Below are 21,712 nucleotides of genomic sequence, written 5' to 3' on the forward strand. Positions count from 1 at the left end.
AATAATACAAATATTAGAGCAACATAAGTTGCATTTAAATTATTTATAGACGTATATGAAACATTAATTAATATTTATTCTAAACATTTTTAATGCTTTGAAATTACAGAATATCCCAGAACTGCACTGGAGGAAAAGTAATTTTCCTGCATGGAGGAAAGTAATTTTCCTTCAGGAACCTGAATTTCCATGGCATAATTTGCCAATCAACTGGTTGAAGTCCTGCAGGATAAACTGCTATTGTTTACTGGAATGCATGTAACACTGACCTGGTTTTGAATAACTAATCAGGTTTTATTTCACCCTGCATCTGCATTATATCAACAAAGTAATGTAGGTCAGAATCCGATTCAAATTCACCTTTTGTTATCTCACTAACATATTGTAACTATTGTATCACAGTTACAATATGCCAGCTGTTTATTTCAGTAGAAACAATACTACTATTTAATTTAAAGGGAATGTTTGGTTTGTGGCTGTGGCAAAGGGCAAAGCGCGACCAATGTATGCCATGGTCCTTGACGCGGTCGCATCTTCCACCTCTCATAACCCACCTTCTGCGAAATAAAGGCCACAAGAGCCAACAAAACATTGAACCAAAAGAAGGAAAACAGAAACAAAGGGTCTGTTTGTACGTTGACAAACTGATACTGCCTCTGATTAAATGGAAGAGTCACAAAATGGTGATAGTGAACAGAATGTACAATTCCAGTCCTGTAGCCCAGATGATGAGAAAATGCTGGTTATCATCAAACTCCGATTGTCTGATAAATCATGCCATCATTTTTGTTTTGAGGAAATAATAGCTTCCCCTAAATACATTTGATACACATAATCAGGCCTGTCACAATAACAAATTTTGGTGGACAATAAATTCTTCCAGAAGTTACTGCGATAAGCGATAATGTTGCTTTGAGACTACAGTATTTTCAAGTAATATAACACTGACGGCATAATAATAATGCGAGAACATATTCTTAAACATCAATAAACTTTGTGGAACTGGAAGACATTTTAAATATCTGAAATAAATAAACAAAACAACAGAAAAAAAAACTAATAACATCAATTATGAAGTCTCTGTAAACAAACTTGTCCTCCAGTCGAGACCAACACACGACTTGTGTCATCAAAAGCAGAAACAGCATTCATTACTTACAGATACTTTGAAGTAGCAAACTCCACACAAACTACAAAATGTACCTGCATATGACCAAAATAAAAAGCGACACTAAATTATTATTACTAATAATAATTTACCATAATAACAATAGTATTATTTGTTTTGACAAGTGTCTGCTCATTTAAAGTGTGATTTATATTGTGTATGAAATTAAAAATAGGCATGTTAGTTACCGTTTTACCTGAGTTCTGTTTATTTGTTGCAGTTGAAACTGGGAAACTCTCCTCTTGAAAATAAAAAATTCTGCCAGATTCAACAGGACCAAACTTGACCAAAAACAGGACGGCGTTGGAACGAAATCAAGCAAAAATAAAAACCAGTCGCCAAAAAATAATCTTAAACATATCAGTCATCTGTTTAACATTGGTTTGTGCATTTTCAGACTCATATATTCAGTTAAACATTAAAGCTCTTAAGTTGTACTGAAACTTTGTGACATCTTACATGTTGTTCATATTATTTACTTCACTTGGCTGCATGGTGGTGCACTGGACACTAATCGTTTGTTGGATTTTCTCTGGTGGACATTTTGTAGGAACCCGAATTTCCATGGCATAATTTGCCAATCAACTGGTTGAAGTCCTGCAGGATAAACTGCTATTGTTTACTGGAATGCATGTAACACTGACCTGGTTTTGAATAACTAATCAGGTTTTATTTCACCCTGCATCTGCATTATATCAACAAAGTAATGTAGGTCAGAATCCGATTCAAATTCACCTTTTGTTATCTCACTAAGATAGAGCCTCATATTTATTTATGTTTTTATTTCCTCTTTTATCTTCTGAAATCCACTGACTCTTGTTCCCTCATCAGTGGGGATGATTATCTCCATTTTCATTCTCTCCCAGAGCTGCAGGCACATTTCTCTGCATTTTGTCAGGTAACAGATCCTCCCAGCCAACTTTTTTATATGGGTCACAAATGAATGGGTTGTGGGCATAAAAATGGGAATGTGTGAAGGCTAATGGTCCTACATGAACTGTGCATATGGATGATGAAGCAGAACAACTCTACGGCAAACTGTTTTTTGCTAATATGAGTTTTTATTAAGTTGACCAAAGCAGGTTTCATACTTGAAGGTCACTGTGAGTCGAACGTGACTTACATTTGTTGGCTGTGCACCGATCCCCTCAAGCTCCTCGTCTTTGGTGGTCCTTCTTCTTTTTTTCCCTCTTTATTAATCAGAGTAAAGTGTTAAAACAAATATCTACACCACACTTTCCAGACTTTTATGAACCTATCACAGTTACAATGTGTCAGCTGTTTGTTTAAGAAGAAACAGTCCTCTTTCATTTAAAGGGACTGTTTGTACGCTGACAAACTGATACTGCCTCTGATTAAATGAGAATGACAACAGTGGTGATAGCGCACAGAGTGTTAAATTCCAGTCCTGTAGCCCAAATGATGGGAAGATGCTGTGTGCTTTCTCTTTCACACCCCAATTATTAATTTTCACATTGTGTTGGTCTATCACAAATTCTAGTAAAATACACTGAAGTTTGATGCTGTAATACAGCAAAATAGGAGAAAGGAAGGGTTTTAATACTTTTGCAAAGCAGGGTAAGATCTTGTCTGTTACAATCAGATAAAGAGTTGAGTGGTTGAAACAACATCTTGGCCAAAAAGGTGTTCCTCTGTTCATCTATTTAGACCCTTCATTTAAATTATTGTTGTGCATCTGCTGCCTTTTGGTGTTTGTATCTTTTGTCTAAGTGCCCAAAATAAATTATCTTAACAGATAATCTACTGGGTTAATCATTTAAACCTGTCCGGATGGTGTCAGTGAATCTTCTCGGCCTCTTTGGTTTGAAAAGAATCGCGTTGCACTTGCACTACTTGCTCAAAAGGTGGCAGCATACAGTCAATACGACCCAAACCTCTGAAACGACTACGATGCATCAACGTGTCTGTTAGCAAAAACTCACACAGGTAAAGTAAAGCTGTTTTGCGATACTCTCACCAGTAAAGCTCGCAGAGGATTTCTTTTTTTTTTTTATTAAAAAAATGTTATGTTAGTAATAATCTGAAGGTGAAAATCCACCGTGTACTGAATGTGATCCTCTAGGATTCATCCTGGAGAGGCAACATGCGCTCGCAGCTCTCTGCAGCCAGTGAGGGTGGATATACAGGTTTCCCCATAGGCTGCTCGGGATTACCTTTCCTAAATTACACTCTGGTATGACTTTCAGTGAAGACTCCTAGCTTTCCTACACGCTGTTGATCCTGTGATCCTGGAAGGAGGGAGTGATGTCATTGGGAGAGTCTGCCAGATTAAATCACTTGAATAATCAAATTTGATCACGGAAAACTGTTGTTCCTCTCACAAACCCTCTCAAGTAAAGTATTAATTAAGTTAGATTAATGCTTTTAGTTGAGACAGTATGTATTTTTTGAGCGTTGAACAAAATGTCTTATTACTAGTTTTGCAAGCAAGTGGCCTCACATCTACTGCCTCACAGTGAACCTGTAGGTGCTGATCGCCTCCTGACAGTATGGTGAAGTGATGCTGCCTCTGCTGAGCTGGCTGTATGTCCGACCTTGCTTTGGAGTGATCTCTAACAGTGCTGTCAGCCATGTCACTAAGAGGCTTGCGTGCAGCCGACCAGTTTAGCAAGGCCTCGCCTGACTAATCTGATTACTTTAACAAGTCTTCTGTGGATGTGCAAGACAGGACAAATGAGAACAGCGCTTACCTCACATATGCCGCAACCAGCCTTCATAAAGAGGTCATTGAGGGTGCATGTTTGAGCATTATTTCCCAGCAGCTTTTTCATTTTAAACAGAGTTTTTGTTGTTCCTTTTACCTTATCAAAGAAACAACTTCCTGTTAGCTTATAACAATTAGCACACCAGATATTTTCAGCTGTTTGCGCCAGCTTACGTACTTATTTTGCCTCATGAGCATCATTGTACAGATTCAACACTGACAGGTTGGATGGAAGACACCTGTGTGAACAAAAATCTTTCGCCATGATTGGTTGTACTTTGGTTGCTTCTTTTCTGAACATTCTTATGATTTCTGTTCTTAGATTTTCGTACTGGATGGTTGTTTCTCATTTTAATCGTTGTTTCATTTATACTCAGAAATCTTCCATAAAATGGAAAAGGACAGAAATACTCAGTTTTCTGCTTCAAAGCTGCTTCCATTCGGTAATTGTCACCTTCCCTGTATATGTACTGTGGACCCCCCACCTACTGTCATTGTTCAGTTTGGGCAAATTCAACTTTTCACACATTTTTCTGAGAAATGTAATTTCTAATTACTCATAGTAAATGTATGTATTCAAGTGTTTTCCTGTTCAGCATATCTGTAATTTTCAAAATAAAATGCAGCTTGGGAAGCTGAAACACAGTCACAATGCTACTTGACATGCTATTAGCTGGAGCCAATCCAGGAGAGGCACTTTGTGTTGATTGGCTGTATTCCCAAGTATTCACAAATTGTTGACTAATTTTCCTTAGCTCACATCGTAGTATAGCCCCATGTTATCAGGCTTAGAAATTTATGCTTTTTGACTTATATAATTTCATGCTTCACTCTTCAGTTCCAGCACCACATATCCATCTTTTAGCCTCCTGTCAATACTTATCCGAACCTCATCCTTTGCACTCTTTTGATGCGTATCTGACTTGTACCACATTCCCACAACCACAACGGCTTGTGGTGATCGTCAAACAAGATCTTGTATGGCTTTGTTAACATTCGCTTTGTACTTGTCACTATTACACAAGATCAGCTTTGTGGAGCACGTGATGTCTTGGTAGATTCATAGTTCTGCGATATTCTTTCCATTTTAAAGGTGATGAATGGAAAAGCACTCTGTGAGATCTTCAAAGATTGGAATATTTCTTTTTAGTCTCTTTTAATATTTTATCCCCAACCTTTCTGGCGTGTCTCCATATCTTCAGTGTCAGATCAGAATATGGGATAAAATGTTCCACGAACTTACTTTCATGTTGTGTTGTAAACCTCTAGATTGTGTCATTTGTCCTTGATTTTAAAGAGGCCTGAACTGCAAATCACTAAAAATGTCTGTTTTTTCACGCAGACATGTGAAGGTACCCACTTGTTTAAACAGGATTTAAGTTTCCAGTTATCTAGAAGTCATGTTTAAGTGCACTCTATGCAACAGTTGCTTGGATAAATCAGCACGTGAGAAACAGTGAGTGTGCTTCTACTTTCACCTTCTTCTCCTGGTGATCCTCCCTGCCACTACGCTTCTCCCCCCCACACATGTTTCCCACACTAGTATGGATTAAAAGCTAAAGAAGGTTGAGAAGTCAAAGCTTGTCAGCCCTTCCCACTTTTTTCCTTCCCTTTACTTATTCCCTCTCTCAAGCCCTCAGCCCATCAAGCTGATCTATTTTTACCAGTCCAAACCCTGGAAACGGGTTGCACCTCTTCTCATGTACCTGTGGTTTGGGGTGGGTCCCAGTCCAAAACAGGGACAGCAACAACTAAACCAAGAAGACCAACACCCTGGAATTTGGAAGTTTTTTTCATTCAACCTGCTTCTAATAACTTGGACAAAAAATGATATAAACTTCCAGGTGTTCTTTTTTTTTTCTATTTTTGTTTTGTACCTCACCTGAGTTTAGGATTTATGTTTCACAATGCAAGACAAAAGATAATCTCATCCTGAGTACGCTTAATTCACCTGGAATTTGGATGGTGCTATTTAACGACAGACTCAAACCCTGACATGGCTCCTGTGTTGAAAACTACTCCAGGTAAGGTCTCCATTAATTTGACATGTGCTATGTACAGGTGAACAATTCTTTATTTTCTGTAGCATTGCTTAGGCCTGTCGGTGCTCCTACACACTTTAAATAAGTTTAATTTGAAAGCTTTTGATATTCAACAGCACCTTGTTACAGGGGTGTCAGTATAAATAACTTAAAAAACTTATTTGCTAATTACATATTTTGGGAAAAAGGTTTTAAATTCTGAGTTTGTATATGTAAATTACACACTATATCAGCAACAGATATAGTTCAGGAGGCAGGTATGATTCAGCAATTTCTGTTTAGCTATAAAGTTGATTTCAGAAAAGGAATCCTTAATTTTTTACCAGCTTACATAGAAGTATGACATGTATGACTGAATTAGACTTGAAGATGGCGCAGAAACCTTGGAAAGACCAAATCACAGGCAAAGGAGATAGCATAGCAAATAGAAGGTTAGAGAACAGGATCCAGATTTAGCTGATGGTTACCTGGAATTAGCTCTGGCAAAGCTAATGAGCTTCTTACACACATGCTAGTAATTCTCCAAGGGACAGCACAGGCAGCGCGTCCTCAGCTGTGAGGCCATATCAATGCTGATAGGATTCATAATGGCATCTTGTCAAAGGATTTTCAAGGCTCATCTCTGATTTATAAAGATTAAATCAAAACAAGTCTTCAGTTCCAACATAATTATGAAATGTTGTGTCTTATGTCTCCTAATATATTTTCGTTCTTGTCTCCTGGAGGCAGTGATGTCTTGGAGTCTTCTTGCCGCCTGTCCACCTTTGGACTAGAGGCCTGCGGAGTGCCAAGGGAAGCAATCCCAGAACCAAAGAAAATCTCACCTACCATTGTAAACTCTCAGTTCACCTTCTGTGTCTGAGGCGTCATTGAAGCTGGATGTGAAAATGACTAATCAGAGAGACCCTCAATGTCTGCACAACCTTGCCTACCACCCACGATGGAGGCACCACTCAGTTAAAGTGATAAAAAAGAGGCATATATGGACGGTGATTACAAATAGTTTTGCTGGCTGTAGAAAGTTTCAGCTATCATCAGCACTATTATCACTGTCATCAAAATCCTTGTCATCAACACCACAGTTGCCATCATCCCCAGTGCAGCAAACCAGAAGATCAAGGGGGAACTGGTTTTATCTCCTATTACTCATGATCTCATTATTTCCTTGTCAAGCATGGGCAACCACTTTCAAGGTGGCCCTGGTTGGACCTTGGACATGTGACATCTTATACTCTAAGGCTCTCCCTGACTTGGCAGCCCGCCTTGCCACCAGCCGTATAAACAAGAACCCCTACCTTAACAAAGGCTACTGGTATGACTACACATTGATTAATGAGGACTGCAAGTCAACTCGTGCCCTTGTTCGCTTTGCTGATCTAGAAGGTTACGGTGCTGCTTTCTTGGGTCCTGCTAACCCAGGCTACTGCTCCTCTGCTGCTTTGTATGCAAAAGAGTGGGATGTTGGGATTCTGTCTTGGGGTTGTCTCAAACCCAACATGAACACAGGAGACACGTACCCTACCTTCCTAAGACCACTGCCATTGTCTGCCCATGTAATTTTTACAGTGCTAAGGTATTTTCGATGGGCTCATGTGGCCATCATCTCAGAAGAAACTGATATTTGGGAAGCCACAGGACAGGAGTTAGCCACTTCACTCAGGGCTCTTGGCCTGCCTGTCAACCCTGTAATCACAATGGAGAGTGATAAGGACGGGCCTCGGAGAGCTCTGAAAAGAGTGAGGGAAGCAGATCGAGTTAGAGGTAAGATGCACTTTACTCAGAAGTCAAGAACTTAAGCCCATGCAAACTGTGCAAACTTGCTTTGTTAATCTTTTTGCAGTGATCATCATGTGCATGCCCTCTGTCCTGATTGGTGGCCAAGCCCAGTACCAGCTCCTGACAACAGCCTTAGCTATGCGGATGATAGACCGTGGCTATGTTTTTATTACCTATGACACACTTCTGTATTCCCTACCATACAAAGACGCAAACTACTACATGCTAGGAAATGATACCAAGCTCCGAAAAGCCTATGATGGAGTTCTCACCATCACCATGGAGTCTGGGGAACGCAATTTCTATGAGGCCTTCAGAGAGGCTCAAAACACTTATGAAGTACGCAGCAGTACTCCACCAGAACAGGTAAGACTTGTTGAGGAATCTAATTATTGAAAGTGAGAAACCAAAGTTAACGCATTCTTCCTAAAATGTATTGTCTGACTGCCCTTTGTTAGGTTTCTCCATTCTTTGGCACCATTTACAACATGATGTACTATACTGCTATGGCTGCTGAGCAAGCCCGCACAAGTGGAGGCCATTGGGTATCAGGTGCCGTCCTGGGAGAGAGTGAGGGAGGCTTTGAATTTGAAGGATTCAATCAGCAGCTGCAGGCAGGAAGAAACGGTGAAGGGATGCAGGCTAGCTATGTAGTGCTGGACTACAGTGGCATGGGCATCTCGCTCTACTCCACACATTTTCTTCATCGTAGTCACACAGACGGCAAGACAGGAGGCTTGAAATATCTTGGCCGCTCAATTCACTTTGCAGGCAGCACTCCCTACACAGATTCAAGTTGCTGGTTTAGCTCGTACTTTGCTTGCACTGGAGGTCAGTGTGTTAGCATACTAGCATCCATACACTGATGTAATAAATGTGGTAATTTACACAAACGTTTGTTCTTTTTCTTCTTTCCAAAGGGATGGATATAATCACATTCTTTTTTCTATTCCTGTTGTTCATTTCTCTGGTGGGAGGTGTAGTAAACGTCTTTCTTCACTTGAAGTAGGTATAGCAGAGTAGGAAAATTACATCTCAGCTTGCTCAGTTTTTGTGTTTTCTCAATTATACATGATGTTTTTGTGCACAGGAAACAAGGCAAAGTTGGGTTCAGCTTTGGGAGTAATGGAAACGGTGGCTCATCGAAGGTGATCCTGACTCTTGATGATCTGGTTTTTATCAACACTCAAGTCAGCAAACGGGTCAGTCTCACTGAATCAAAACTGACACCTCTGCATTTCCAAATGATTTGCTCTGGCATTACCTTTTTATCCTCTCTGTGAGCAGAAGCTAAATGATGAAAGTATCATGAAAAGCCAAGGCGACATGAAGACACCTCACCACTCTGTGTCTGGCCGTAGCTACCTAGCCTCCACTCCAGACAGTTCAAACGTTGCTGTGTTTGAGGTAAGAAAATCACACCACGCCAGATGCAATGGATATGTTTCCCACTTTTAGTTCTGTCTGGATCCTCTGATATGTAAAAAGTAATGTTTACTTTATCCTACAGGGTGACTGGGTTTGGTTGAAGAAATGTCCCTCAGGAACAGTTTCTAGCGTGAATGGCAGCACAGAGGTAGTCTTTGTGAAAGTAAGTGAGTTCTTGAAGTTTGGTCTTGTGACACATTCTGGTCAGAACCTTTTTCTATAATGTGGTGTCAGAGAAATATGAAGGTGGTGTGCTTCAGTAGGAGAGATATATGAGGGCTTCCAAGGTGTTCAAGAAAATGTCTTGGCCAGAGAAAACTTTGTTCTTGTTCTTTCAGCCTCTGGCAGAAGAAGAAAGTGTTCTGTTTTTGCCAACTAGGCGCATTGGCCTTGAAGATGTATGTGTGAGAAAGATTTAATGAGATACGAAGCAGAAGTTAAAATGAGAAATGAGAAATCTTTTAGTTTTTTACATGAACTCCCAAATTATGGCAACTTTTCTGTTTTTTTTTTTTCTTTTGGACGTTTAGATTTTAGAGTAATGATGATATGCAAGGTTAAATTGCATATCATCTTTATACATAAAAACATGGCAAACTGAAAAAAGTTTTATTTGTATAAAGATTTCAAAATGGCTGAACTTGGGAATCCTTGTGTTCATTGTGGTGGAAACTCTGTTTTTGATAAACCAAATAATTTAACAATACTAAATACTTTTTGGTCACAAAAGAGCAGAGCACAGTGGTTTTGTAAAACATTAAAAAAGTGTTGCTTTTTTTTTTCCCCTTTCAGCTAAGGGAGATGAGGCATGAGAACCTAAATCTTTTCCTGGGACTGTTCTTTGACTCTGGGATCTTTGGCATTGTTACTGAGCACTGCAGCAGGGGAAGTCTGGAGGATTTGCTGGGCAACGAAGATGTGCGTCTTGACTGGATGTTCAAGTCTTCCTTGTTAATGGATCTGATCAGGGTAAGAAAGACTTCTCTCTGTTTTATTTTACACATGATCAGGTTGTCTCATTACATGTATTTTTTTTATTTTTTACTTCCATCAGGGAATGAAGTACCTGCATCATCGCAACATCATTCATGGGCGGCTCAAATCTCGTAACTGTGTGGTGGATGGGCGCTTTGTGCTGAAAGTGACAGATTATGGGTTTAATGAAATTTTGATTACACAAAGCATAGACACCGATGAGGAAAAGCCTGAGGGTGAGAACACCTGCAAGTTTGGAATAACATTTTTTTCTTTATTTACTTATGCATGACAATTTGCTTATCTACGGTTGTGCGTTTTTGTCCAATAAAAAGACTTGCTCTGGTCGGCTCCGGAGCTGCTGCGAGACCCAAGTCTGAGGAAGAAAGGGACTTTCTTTGGTGACGTTTACAGTTTCTCCATCATTGTGCAGGAGATTGTCTCTCGCTCTTCGCCTTTCTGCATGCTGGATATGCCTCCCAAGGGTGAGTAACTTCAGGCAAGATGTTGGTAGATTCTAAGTAATTTTATATGTCTAAGGTCTTTCTAAAAATCCTCCTTGCATGAGACAAGGACTCTTAAACAAAACTTTTCCCTTTAATTTATTCTGTGTTGTGTGTGTCTAATATTTTGCTCATTTTTTGTGTGTTGACAGAGATTATCAACAAGGTTAAAGACCCTCCACCTCTATGTCGCCCCATTATATCAGTGGAGGAGGCCCCTGTAGAAGTAATTCAGTTAATAAAACAAGCCTGGAGTGAAGATCCAGAGAAGAGACCATCCTTTGAGGATATTTTCAAGCAGGTAAAAATCTGGAAATACGTTCATTTGGGATTCTATAATGAACTGAAACTTACTGGGAACCAACCTTCTCATGACAGTTCAAGCACAAAGGAAAGAAGACTAACATTATAGACTCTATGTTGCGGATGTTGGAGCAATACTCCTCCAACTTGGAGGATCTCATTAGAGAGAGGACGGAGGAGCTCGAGCTGGAGAGACAGAAAACAGATCAACTGGTGGCTCAGATGTTGCCCAAGTAAGTATTCATCATATGGAAACATTATAAAGACATGATGCTATACTCAAAACTGCAGTTGACAACTAACAACACCTTAAAACAGATGCAAAGGAGGTAACATTTTTACTACCAAGTGACAAAAATTAAATGATGCTGCTTAGTTATAGTGATAGAAAGTAAAATACTGCATCATTAAAGTGACTGATGGCAATGCAGTTTCTTTTTAATTTTTTTAAATTGTGCCAAGCTTATTGCCACCTTAGGTTTGTTTGTTTTTTTGTGCAAAAATGCGCAAACTTCCTAACAGGCAAGACTCTCTTTGTCCTGAAGCAACAGAAGACCCATTTGTGTTTTATGTCATTGAACATAATTTCTATTCTGATAATACAGAATCGTAAAATAAATAAAAAAAAAACAGTCCACATCAGTGTTACAAATGTAAACCTGATATAAATGATTATGCTCCAAAAATTTTGCTGACTGAGGGTTGTGTTAATTCATTTGACTCAAATTAACAGGTTAGGTTATGGGTTTGACTCTGAAAAAGTAACTACTTTCTAAACATAAATGCCAATGAATAATCCATAACCCAGATTACTAAACAAGTAATATTTTGTTCACTCTGCTCCTTCTTCATGGAACTCGTTATAAGAAACTTTTAGATCAACTGAACCCATTTTGTTTAATGCTTTTAAATTTAAACTAAAAATTCTTGAGGCCGATTCTATGAGCCTGTTTTTTTTTTATAGCTCAACTTTTAACTGTATTTTTCTGTGTTGTATTTGTTGTTACCTCTTGGTTAGGACTTCCTTGAAAAAGAGGTTTTTAATCTCAATGGGTATTTTTATTGTAGGCTAAATAATAATAAAAAAAATTGGGTCAAAATGAATTTATTTTATTTTTATTTTAAATAGAATGAACCAATGTAAAGATGACAGCCTCGTCATGTCTGAAAAGACTTGACAGATCTGAGTTTGAAAACCAAAATACATAGGTTCAAAAATTTAAATAGCATTTCAATTAAATTTTATAACTGCTAAAAAATGACAAAGATAATTAACACAAATAAATATAGCTTCATAGCTTGTCTACAAGTTTAATTTATGACAAATTCTTTGGTTAAAGTGTGTATGTTGAAAATGGCTAGCACTAGCTTGCGCTAACTACTTAGCAGCTAAAATGCTAATATTATCTTTAATGCGAATAAACTCATTCTTCAGTGTGAAGAAACATCATTAATGTGTTCAGTGAAGTCTGATTAGATTGTAGTATAGCTAAATTTAGTGGTCATTGAAGAATGGTGAAGCTAATTAGTCACATTTTGTTGAAGCTTTGAAAACACGCAAATTGTTTTTGAGAACCTGTGTGTCAGCACTTAAAGCTCGCCTTTCAGTCTTCATGTTCGTCTTCCAGGTCTGTGGCCCAGGCGCTAAAGCTCGGCAAGCCTGTGGAGCCGGAACATTTCAGTGTAGTCACGCTGTACTTCAGTGACATCGTGGGTTTTACAACCATCTCCGCGCTCAGTGAGCCCATCGAGGTGGTCGACCTGCTCAACGACCTCTACACGCTTTTTGATGCCATCATCTCACTGCACGACGTCTACAAGGTTAGCATTCATGGGCCGTTTGCAGCATTTTAATACGACTTTATTCTGAATTTACCTTCTTTTTTAAAAAAAAAAAGTAGTATTGTTTGCATGTCAGAGGAACTACTTTTTTATGTTTTTGAAGTTAACAAACATTTGCATTGTGTGACCTATGGAAAAATGATAACCCATACATGTTAAAGGGATTTTGTGCATTATATTATTAATTATTATACAGTGTTATATATGAGTGGATCATCACTTTTTTGCTTGTGACCTCAATCACACAAATGGCTTCCCTCTGTAAATCACTCAAACATTGATCTGAGGCTAATTCAACACTACCATGAAGTTAATAGTTTTTTTTAATTCATTGTTAAAAACTCATGTACGCCTGGAAGGAAAAATAGTAAAATATGGTGGTGGCCATTATTTCACATTTTTATTTAATGTCTGAATATTATTTCAACCAACTCACGCAGTGTTTTATGATACAAAGTGTTGAAAAACCTTCTGTAATGCCATTACATAGTGTAAAACCTAGGAATATAGACGTTATCTGTAGTAAGGAAAGGAAACTCATCTTGTTTGACCTAAAACAAGAAATTAAAAATAGCCTTTGTCATTTTGAAACTGATTACACAGTTTCTGTTGGTATTTTTCATTTAAATGCGAACAGTACTCAGCAACAAATACTGAGTTACTGCCATTAATATTGCCTTTAAAGGAATAAAATACTTCATAACACGTTAGAGATTTTTATTTTTACTGCAGGACAAGGCAGGGGGCTGGGGGGTAGCATCTGACTGTTGGGTTGATTAGCTGATTTCTATTTTTTTCACATATGTTACTGATGTTAGTAGTAATTGTTTGCTGATGATGCTCCATATCTTTGGAGTGATATTTGATGTTATTTTGGCACACTGCATTGCCCCTCACTTTTAAAACTTTGAGTTTTAATATCTTTCTTACTTTTTTTTTTAATAATTGCCCTTTGGGACTTGAATAAAGCTGAACATGAATTAGCTATTAAATCAGATATATTTATATTTACAAATTTTCCATATTTGACACATATTAGTATTGGGTTGAAGTTCTCCTCACTTTTTATGTTTCCTAATTGTCTGTAAATTAAGGTTGAGACAAAAATCCCTCTCTTGTGTTTGTTCACCTCTTCGCTTTCGTGCTGCTCAGGTGGAAACCATTGGAGATGCGTACATGGTGGCCTCTGGAGTTCCCACCAGGAACGGCAATCGTCACGCAGCTGAGATGGCCAACATGTCCCTTGATATTTTGAGCCTGATTGGGAGCTTCAAGGCTAGACACATGCCTGACTTGAAACTCCGGATCCGTGTTGGCCTGCACTCCGGTGAGCATCGTGTTACTACTTTCTGTTCAGTGATAAAGTCCCAACATTAGAACTGTACGCCTTGAAATAGCATCTGGACAATTCCTTAAAACAAATGACTGCATTTTGTGTTCAGCGAGCTTTCATGACTTCACGGTTTGTTATAACAGCATATAAAAGTAATGGATCAGTGTTTTCTAAAGCTCTTCTTCACTTATCTACCATGCCTGGCTGTTGCACATTTTTATATAGATTAATTTGTCAGATTGATGAGAATAAAATACCCTTAACTTAAAGATATACCTCTTCTTTGTGTCTCCACTTACAGCAATAGCAAATATTCTCCTTCTTTTATTGCATCTACTAAAACTACCAAAAGCAAAACAATACAGTTATATAAAAAAAGGATCATCCTATCACAGTTTAGCTATACTTCAGATTTTGTAACACCAGGGAACCGTAGGGGAACAAGTGCAGAAACTGATCCAAAACATGTTTCAAAAGTAAAAAAAAATAAAACGCAACAAAAAGGCAGGTCATTCAGAGAAAACTTTAAATAAAAGTAAATGATCTCAGTATCACTGAGCCAAAGTGTAGCGATCGTTGTCAAGAACTGAACCAAAGCTTTGAAAAGTCATTCAGAAGTCCCACGGATTCAAAAAAGCTTCCCTAAAAAAGTTAAATGATCGGAGACGCATTTAAATTTTTACCTTTAATATTATCTGTCTTATATACTGTATTTCTAATAATTTTGTGTGTTACATAAAAAAAGTAATTAATGCGAAGCGCTCAAAACTCTTGATAAGTGCAGTAAGCCAGGAGTTATACTTGTCGGTGCTGTGCAATATTGGGTAAAATAAACCTAAACTCCACTTCAGAGTGAATAAGAGTTAAAGAAGAATCTGAGTCCCCAAGCTGCTAAGTCAAGGAGATATTTTTACCTCTTTTATCCTCGTCTGAAACGTGTTCCTGGAACAGTGAAACACTATCCACTTAGAGTGCTGTCATCCTATTAAGACACCGCACACGCTGGACTTCTGTTCTCTCCTGGTTGGAACGCCACCTGCGTTTATGAAAAATGTACATTTATAAACATCTATAGTAACGTATATACGTCACTCTGCATTCGACAATCGCAGGTCCAGTCGTAGCAGGAGTGGTCGGCCTGACGATGCCTCGGTACTGTCTGTTCGGAGACACGGTCAACACCACATCTCGAATGGAGTCCACCAGTTTGCGTAAGTATCTTTAATAGAAGACGCCTGCATTAATGTTCTACGTTTTTTCTGAGCGTTCTGGGCTGGAGGACAGGTGTGTGGCAGTCCGAGTACACGTTGCCTCAGGCTAAACAGGGCTTTAAGTGAGCAGGACTCACTAATCCTTTAACACTATCAACAGAATTAAAGGGCATGTTGAAGTTTCAGGATAAATGCCAATAATTACCACATTTATGTCAATAATACTCTGTGTACATTCAAATTTAGGCATAAAGCTGAGGATTTGCTGTGAAAGATCTTGTGTGGCCTTTTAATACATGAAAGAAGAAGCTACAGTTTGTCAGATGTAGCTTTTTTGTAATTTAACCAGTTGTTTTCTTTTGCTAATTTAGACCATATGGTGGATATTCAGGGATGAACAGATGTGTAGTCAGAAACTGCCCAGTAATGATCTACTGCCACCAAGTGGAGGAAAAACAAACGGCAACCAGTCTAACCTTACATCACCGTCATCAGCTTCAGTTTCCCAAACTGTGTCCCAATGTACTGGCAATTTGAGGAGCATCTATAAAGACAGATCAACCCGGCACAAAAGAGTTTCTATGTGGATCTGTCATAAAGCGATTTCCCTGCTCTGAAATTATGTTTCCTCTGCATGCATAGCTTACAGAATCCATGTGAACCAAACAACAGTTGATCTCCTGAACAACTTGAATATGGGATACAAGATTCAGGTCAGAGGTCTGACAGAGTTAAAGGTATGTACCACTGAAAGATTGACTTTTTAATAACGTGAGAAAAACTGTAAGTCCTTTAGAAGTTAACGCAAACTGTGATCTGATTTTAGGGAAAAGGTATAGAGACCACCTACTGGCTGGTGGGGAAGGAAGGTTTTGACAAGCCTCTGCCAGTTCCCATCGAGAGCAAAGAGTAAGAAAACACTTTTACCTAAACGTTATTTGTCTCAGGTAAACTGTGAACTCCTCCGTCCAGAGGTATAGAAGATTTTGTGGCCCCTTCAAGGATCTGGAAGGGCTTCAGATAATTTGAATTGAGTTTCAAATGCATCAGCTGAACACATCAGAATGTTAACAGTTTTAACTTAAATCCTGACTTTTTAGCTGCCTGTGCCAATGTGCAGAATCATTTTATGTGCATTGTAAATGTTTAGAAATAGATCAGAGGGAAATACTGCTTCGATTTCTACTACTACTACAAAATATTTCTTTTTCTTTTCATGTCTGATTTAGGGCCAACCTCAATATGCAAAAATCCATTCTATAAATAAATGTTAAAGAGAATATATTAGATAATTGACTTAAGTAACAGAAACGTTAATTGTAAATCTGGGAGTTTCTGAACAAACCAGGTTTGCTTTCATGCTTGTGAACACAACACATTTCAAATATTTTTTTAATCAACTATCTTATCCTGCTAGTTTAAAACTCAATAAATTGTTAAAATGTGTGTAACTTAATATCATCATGACGGAAAACCTGATTAGGAAATAAGTCTGTCAGGCACCAGAACCAAGAAAAGAGCCCAACTGGAATCAAACACAATCTGATCACCTTGTTTTAAGACTCAGTCTCTTAATTGTTTTTCCACTCATTTTATTTTGCCTTTGTACACCTGCAACAGAGACATGAAAGCCATCTTAGCGATGTCATTCATCCTTTCCATCCATTTTTTTCTCCTAAATTTGGGTATTTAGAAGTTTAAATTGTGCACAGAAATACTTCTGTTTCAATTTCGGAGACATAAACTGATGTAATTTGTCATAAAATCGAGTCTTTCAGCAGCTAATGTATCTCCAGTTATTTAGTCTGAGTTTCTTTCTGAATTCTTCCTGGTAGTGGTTTGTTTGTTTAATAATAAAATCATTTAATTCCAACTCAAGTATTAAATTTCAAATCTTAAAATAAATATGTTTGCATTAATTTCTGTCAAATATGTAATAAAATGAGTTGCTGACCAAGATTATTTTATTAATGTGACTTAAAGGAATTTTAAAACAAATACAATTAAATAGCCTTACAGCTGCTACCTTTAATGGTTTGTGTCATTAATACTTTTGTGTCTTGTAAAGAATCTGTGAGTTTTATTAGGAACAAACAACATAAACCCTTTTTCAGAAGTGGTTTATTTTATCTAGTAATGCTGAACCTACTTTACTAGGATATAGTTTTTAATAATACTTACACTTATATTTTGAGTAGTTTCTTTAAGTGTTGTTTTGAAAAGACAGTGTAATCCATTACTGGAAACTACTTTTATTTTAGTCTAAACAAGGAATTGAGGCTTTTATTTTGAAGAATATAAATCCTAATTTCTAACTCTTCTGACCACCAGTGTAGGTTTTCATTCCTTATAATAATAATAAACATTATCATAATGATAAAGTGAGAATCAGTTTAATTAGTTTTCTCACTTGTTCAGTGTAGAACAAACTGTGTTAAATGGAGAGTTGAAAAATGTTCATTCCTGCTGTGAATGTGTATTCTCCTCACAGACGCATAAAAGCTGCTTTTCCTCTTACAGCGGTGTCAATCATGGAATCGGGCTGGACGAGATCCCTCCAGACAGAAGACAAAAATTCCTGGATCGACAGAAGAAGGCGAATTAGGCTGGGATCAGGGGCTGATGCTCAAGATCTGGGGAATAAAAAAAAAAAATTAAATGTTTCTGCCGGGCTAAAGACGTGCGCGTAACGGGAAGCAGCAAACCCAGGAAACGGAAGCGGATCTGGAACCAGTGATTTTCACATTATGCGTTTTTCGCATTTGTAGTGTGATCACGGCACTTCAATGAAGAATCCGTACTTCTCTGTGGCAAAAAGGAGGCAAGCAGGAAAGGATCTTCAATTGATTTCACATCAGTTGTTTATGAACCAAAAATGCATAAAATACAGGAAGGTGTTTCAAGGTCTAAGATGTCAGACAACCACCCAGAAACAAGAGACATCTAGCACTGCGTACCATGTGTTTGGTTGCTGTGCTTGTTTTACTGTACGTATTCCTAATTTTGTGCATTATAAAGATATTGATCAGATTTTGTCAGCGACCCGAAAGCTCGGTTCTCCCAACTGCACTTCAGAAGTGCTGATTTACCCTGAGTTTCATTAGGATTTATTCATCAGCGCCTGGATCATTCCGGGTAGATGAGGAAAACTCCATCCAGCACCTGTAACAAAAACTGCCAAAATGCTCCATCCCATTGCTTCTGTGGTTTAAAGTCTTTTCAAATAACATGCCAGGGAAAGTGCTGGAGTCTAGCGCCCCCCACCTGTTGACTGAAAAATGGCTACTTTAGCTTGCACATACAAGTTAGATGAATTTGTCTCACCAAGAATATCACCTATAATTTTTATTTTGGCAAGCAGTTAAATCAAATAGATGTTTTTGGCCATTTTATGTTAAATTCTCATGATAATTCCCTGATACTCTAACACTGTGTTTTCATTCAGAGGTTATCATTTAGTGAGAACTTACTGAATGATCTCAGCCTGTTGAGAACATGCGTTTTAAGCACTTTTTCCAAAGCGACTCACAGTGTTGTTTTTGGTGGTGTGCGTGCTGCTTTTAGAACTGTATCCCATATGTGGCCGCTTGGTTTCATCAACGCCGTTCCTCTATAGGCAGTCTGTTACAGTAGCATGCTTCACGCACGGCTGATTGCTGTCCTTTATTTAATACAGCATGTTTCTTCCACAATGATGCACAGATCTTTAGAGTCAATTGGCTGAAATGATCGTTCCCCACGCTGTGCTTCGGCGGGCTAAACTCGAAGGATCTCCGTCGCTCAGAGGGAAATGTCTGTGTCTTTTCTTCAACCTAGAACTTCTGCTTGGACTCCTCGAGGTTTTTCTTTGGCTTAATTTGTATATAATGTAAATGTGTATATAGCTTGTGTTCCTGCAGTTAGTTTTTCTTTTTTTGTTTGTTTTGTTTGATTTTTTTCTGCTTGGATTTCCTAATTATTAGACTGAACTGGAGATGTAAGCAAATCACAACGGTTCAGTCACAGTCTGCCACGAATCTTATACTGATGTATCAGCAGGCAGGCGATGTCAAATTATGAACGTCCTCTTAAAACCAGGCTGCAGACATTTTTTGGCAGCTTGCTGATTATCACTTTTAACCTTGCTGCAGTAGTTTAGTGCATAGAGACAAAAAAAAAAAAAAAAAAAAAACCTGGACGCCTGATGACTTAATTGTCAGGCTGCATTTGGTGTATCACACATCATTAACTGTTTAGCAGTTCTGACTCTTTCAAGCACGATTAAACCCATGACAAAGAGAAAATCCTGAATCAAGACGAGCAACATGGGAGGAGTGGTCTTTTCTTTCATTGATGGGTATCTGAACAACAGCATGATTAATCCTATTTTAAAGGCAATACCTGTTCTTTTTTTTCTTTTCTTTTTTTTTTTAGATTTATAACCAATTTGCCAAACAGGTAGGTCACATCAAAACTGAATGGACTGCATTGTTCATTTTGAAAGTGATCTCAGTGTGTTTCTGTAAATAAATTGTGGTTTTAGTGAAGATTGTGTCCTCGTATGTCTGACTCGCTGCCCAACATCAGTTCTGCAGAGGCTCGTCTCCCAAGTGGCGGCCTGACAGTCGCCTGAATCAATAAAGACGCTCAGTGACGCCAGTGCATCAGTGTTAAACAGGCTAAAGAACTGCATTTAAACACGTCACAAATAATATATTTCCTGGGGAGCCCAATCTCTCAGACAGCCGTGGATAATTATTAGTTGTTTTGTCTCTATGAGCCTCAGTGATTCTGCTTTACGGTGGAAAATATTCTTAAAGACATACGAATCGGTCTTAAATAACACAATATCTTCAAGAGCTTGGGCGAGATCATTTTAAGAGGTTATCCTCTGAGATATGCTATATTTCACACTCCAACCATCTTAAATGTTGTTTGCACAGTTTGTTTTTCGTGGCGTCTTTTTGCTGACTGGAGTTCCAGTACCTGACCAGAGATGCGTATTTACATACATGGATCTCCTACTTGTGTTTGGCACTTAATACTTGCATATAAATTATTCAAACCTTGAAGGACTCAAGAGATGAGCCAATGCTCTGACCTCACAGTTATCCAAGCAACAAGCCAAGTTTAATCTGGACGAGTTCCAAGCTGTGTATCATTAGAAAACTTAATTTGTTGTTATTTTGTTTGTTGAGCCTTTTTAAAGACACCCCCAGAAATGAAATTGCTTGTAGGACTTGAAATATTATAGCATCATCAGTGAAGTTAAGAGATTCCCAAACACCTTTAAACTGAAAACTTGGCCCAGAGGTTAAAGGTCGATGCCTGTCTCTGGTCCTGCTTTTTGTCTTTTAGTTCCCACAGGCCTAACGTGGTAATCTGTAGATAACGTATATTGATTCTTCCCTTTTTTTGTGCCCCCCACTTCATTGTCACTGTTCTTTGCATTTTACAAACATGCACTCCACACAGTTGTGTTTTTATCTGGGCCGTATGGGGATTTGCCCAGGGTAGCATTAATTGCCCAGGGCAGAGATAAACTGCACTGCAGTCTATCCCACTCCAGAAAGTTATCTCACACAAATTATACACAAATTATGCAACTGTTAGATTTGAAACCAGAAGTCTAGCGCAGAGCAGAAGGAGAAAGTCATTGTTGAAAGAAAGCCAATAAATTTGGTCTGAAGACATGGGGAATATAGAAAACAACGTTCTTGAGTCAGAAACCTGTGTGGAAACTGCTATACATCACCCTGAACACATCAACTTGCCCAGTGATTACTAGTGGTGGCAGCATCATGTTGTGGGGATCCAGGTTTTATTTGCAAAAATTTTGAAATACGTCTAACACATTACATGGATGCACAACAATATCTTGATCTGTTCCGTAAATCAAAAAGATTTGAACTTTTTTTTTGTCCCCCATCGCTGTCACACCTGAAAGCCATGTGAAATTGATTCAAGCATCTCATATATAGTTATATAGTTATTGCTTCCAGTTCCCAGATGCAAACTGAAAAAGGTTTTGTTAGATGCATAATGAGTGAATGTTTAAAGTCCCATGATAAAAAGTTAATAGTTATTCAGCAGCGATGATGGCCGAGGGTAGTTGGAAGGTCCTGCATAACTTTAGATTGGCTCTAAGCACAGATTTAATTTATCAGTTCATCAAGATGACCTGATAACCTGAACGCCAGCCTGTTATCGGCAACATCCGATACGTTCCTGGTCAGCTGGTGGCTGAAATAAAATCTTTAAGTTTATGTTAAACAGAGCTGTACAATCATAAGCAACTTGCTTAATTGCACAGCAGTAAAACAGTATAATTAGATAGCTATGGTTACAATAAAACAAACAAGCCATATGCTACTTTTCCTTTTAGAGAGGAAGTGTTCTGTGAACTTTTCCTCTCTAATAAGCATTT

The 21,712-nt window shown here is 38.3% G+C and overlaps 1 protein-coding gene across 1 annotated transcript; it reads left to right on the forward strand.

Moving 5' to 3' along the window:
* Window positions 1–6,667: 6,667 nt before the first annotated feature.
* Window positions 6,668–19,832, forward strand: gucy2d (guanylate cyclase 2D, retinal). The gene is made up of 18 exons (XM_014969263.2): window positions 6,668–7,696; window positions 7,776–8,077; window positions 8,170–8,542; window positions 8,632–8,716; window positions 8,802–8,913; window positions 8,999–9,118; window positions 9,222–9,302; window positions 9,932–10,108; window positions 10,194–10,350; window positions 10,450–10,599; window positions 10,770–10,918; window positions 10,996–11,153; window positions 12,549–12,741; window positions 13,915–14,089; window positions 15,208–15,306; window positions 15,949–16,043; window positions 16,133–16,215; window positions 17,827–19,832. Exons 1-18 carry the CDS (start codon window positions 6,823–6,825, stop codon window positions 17,909–17,911), a joined length of 3,468 nt encoding a protein of 1,155 aa, XP_014824749.2. The 5' UTR covers window positions 6,668–6,822; the 3' UTR covers window positions 17,912–19,832.
* Window positions 19,833–21,712: the final 1,880 nt, after the last annotated feature.

The sequence above is a fragment of the Poecilia mexicana genome, unplaced genomic scaffold (genome assembly GCF_051168715.1).
Source record: "Poecilia mexicana isolate PSO_F unplaced genomic scaffold, ASM5116871v1 scaffold_14, whole genome shotgun sequence".
NCBI lineage: Eukaryota > Metazoa > Chordata > Actinopteri > Cyprinodontiformes > Poeciliidae > Poecilia > Poecilia mexicana.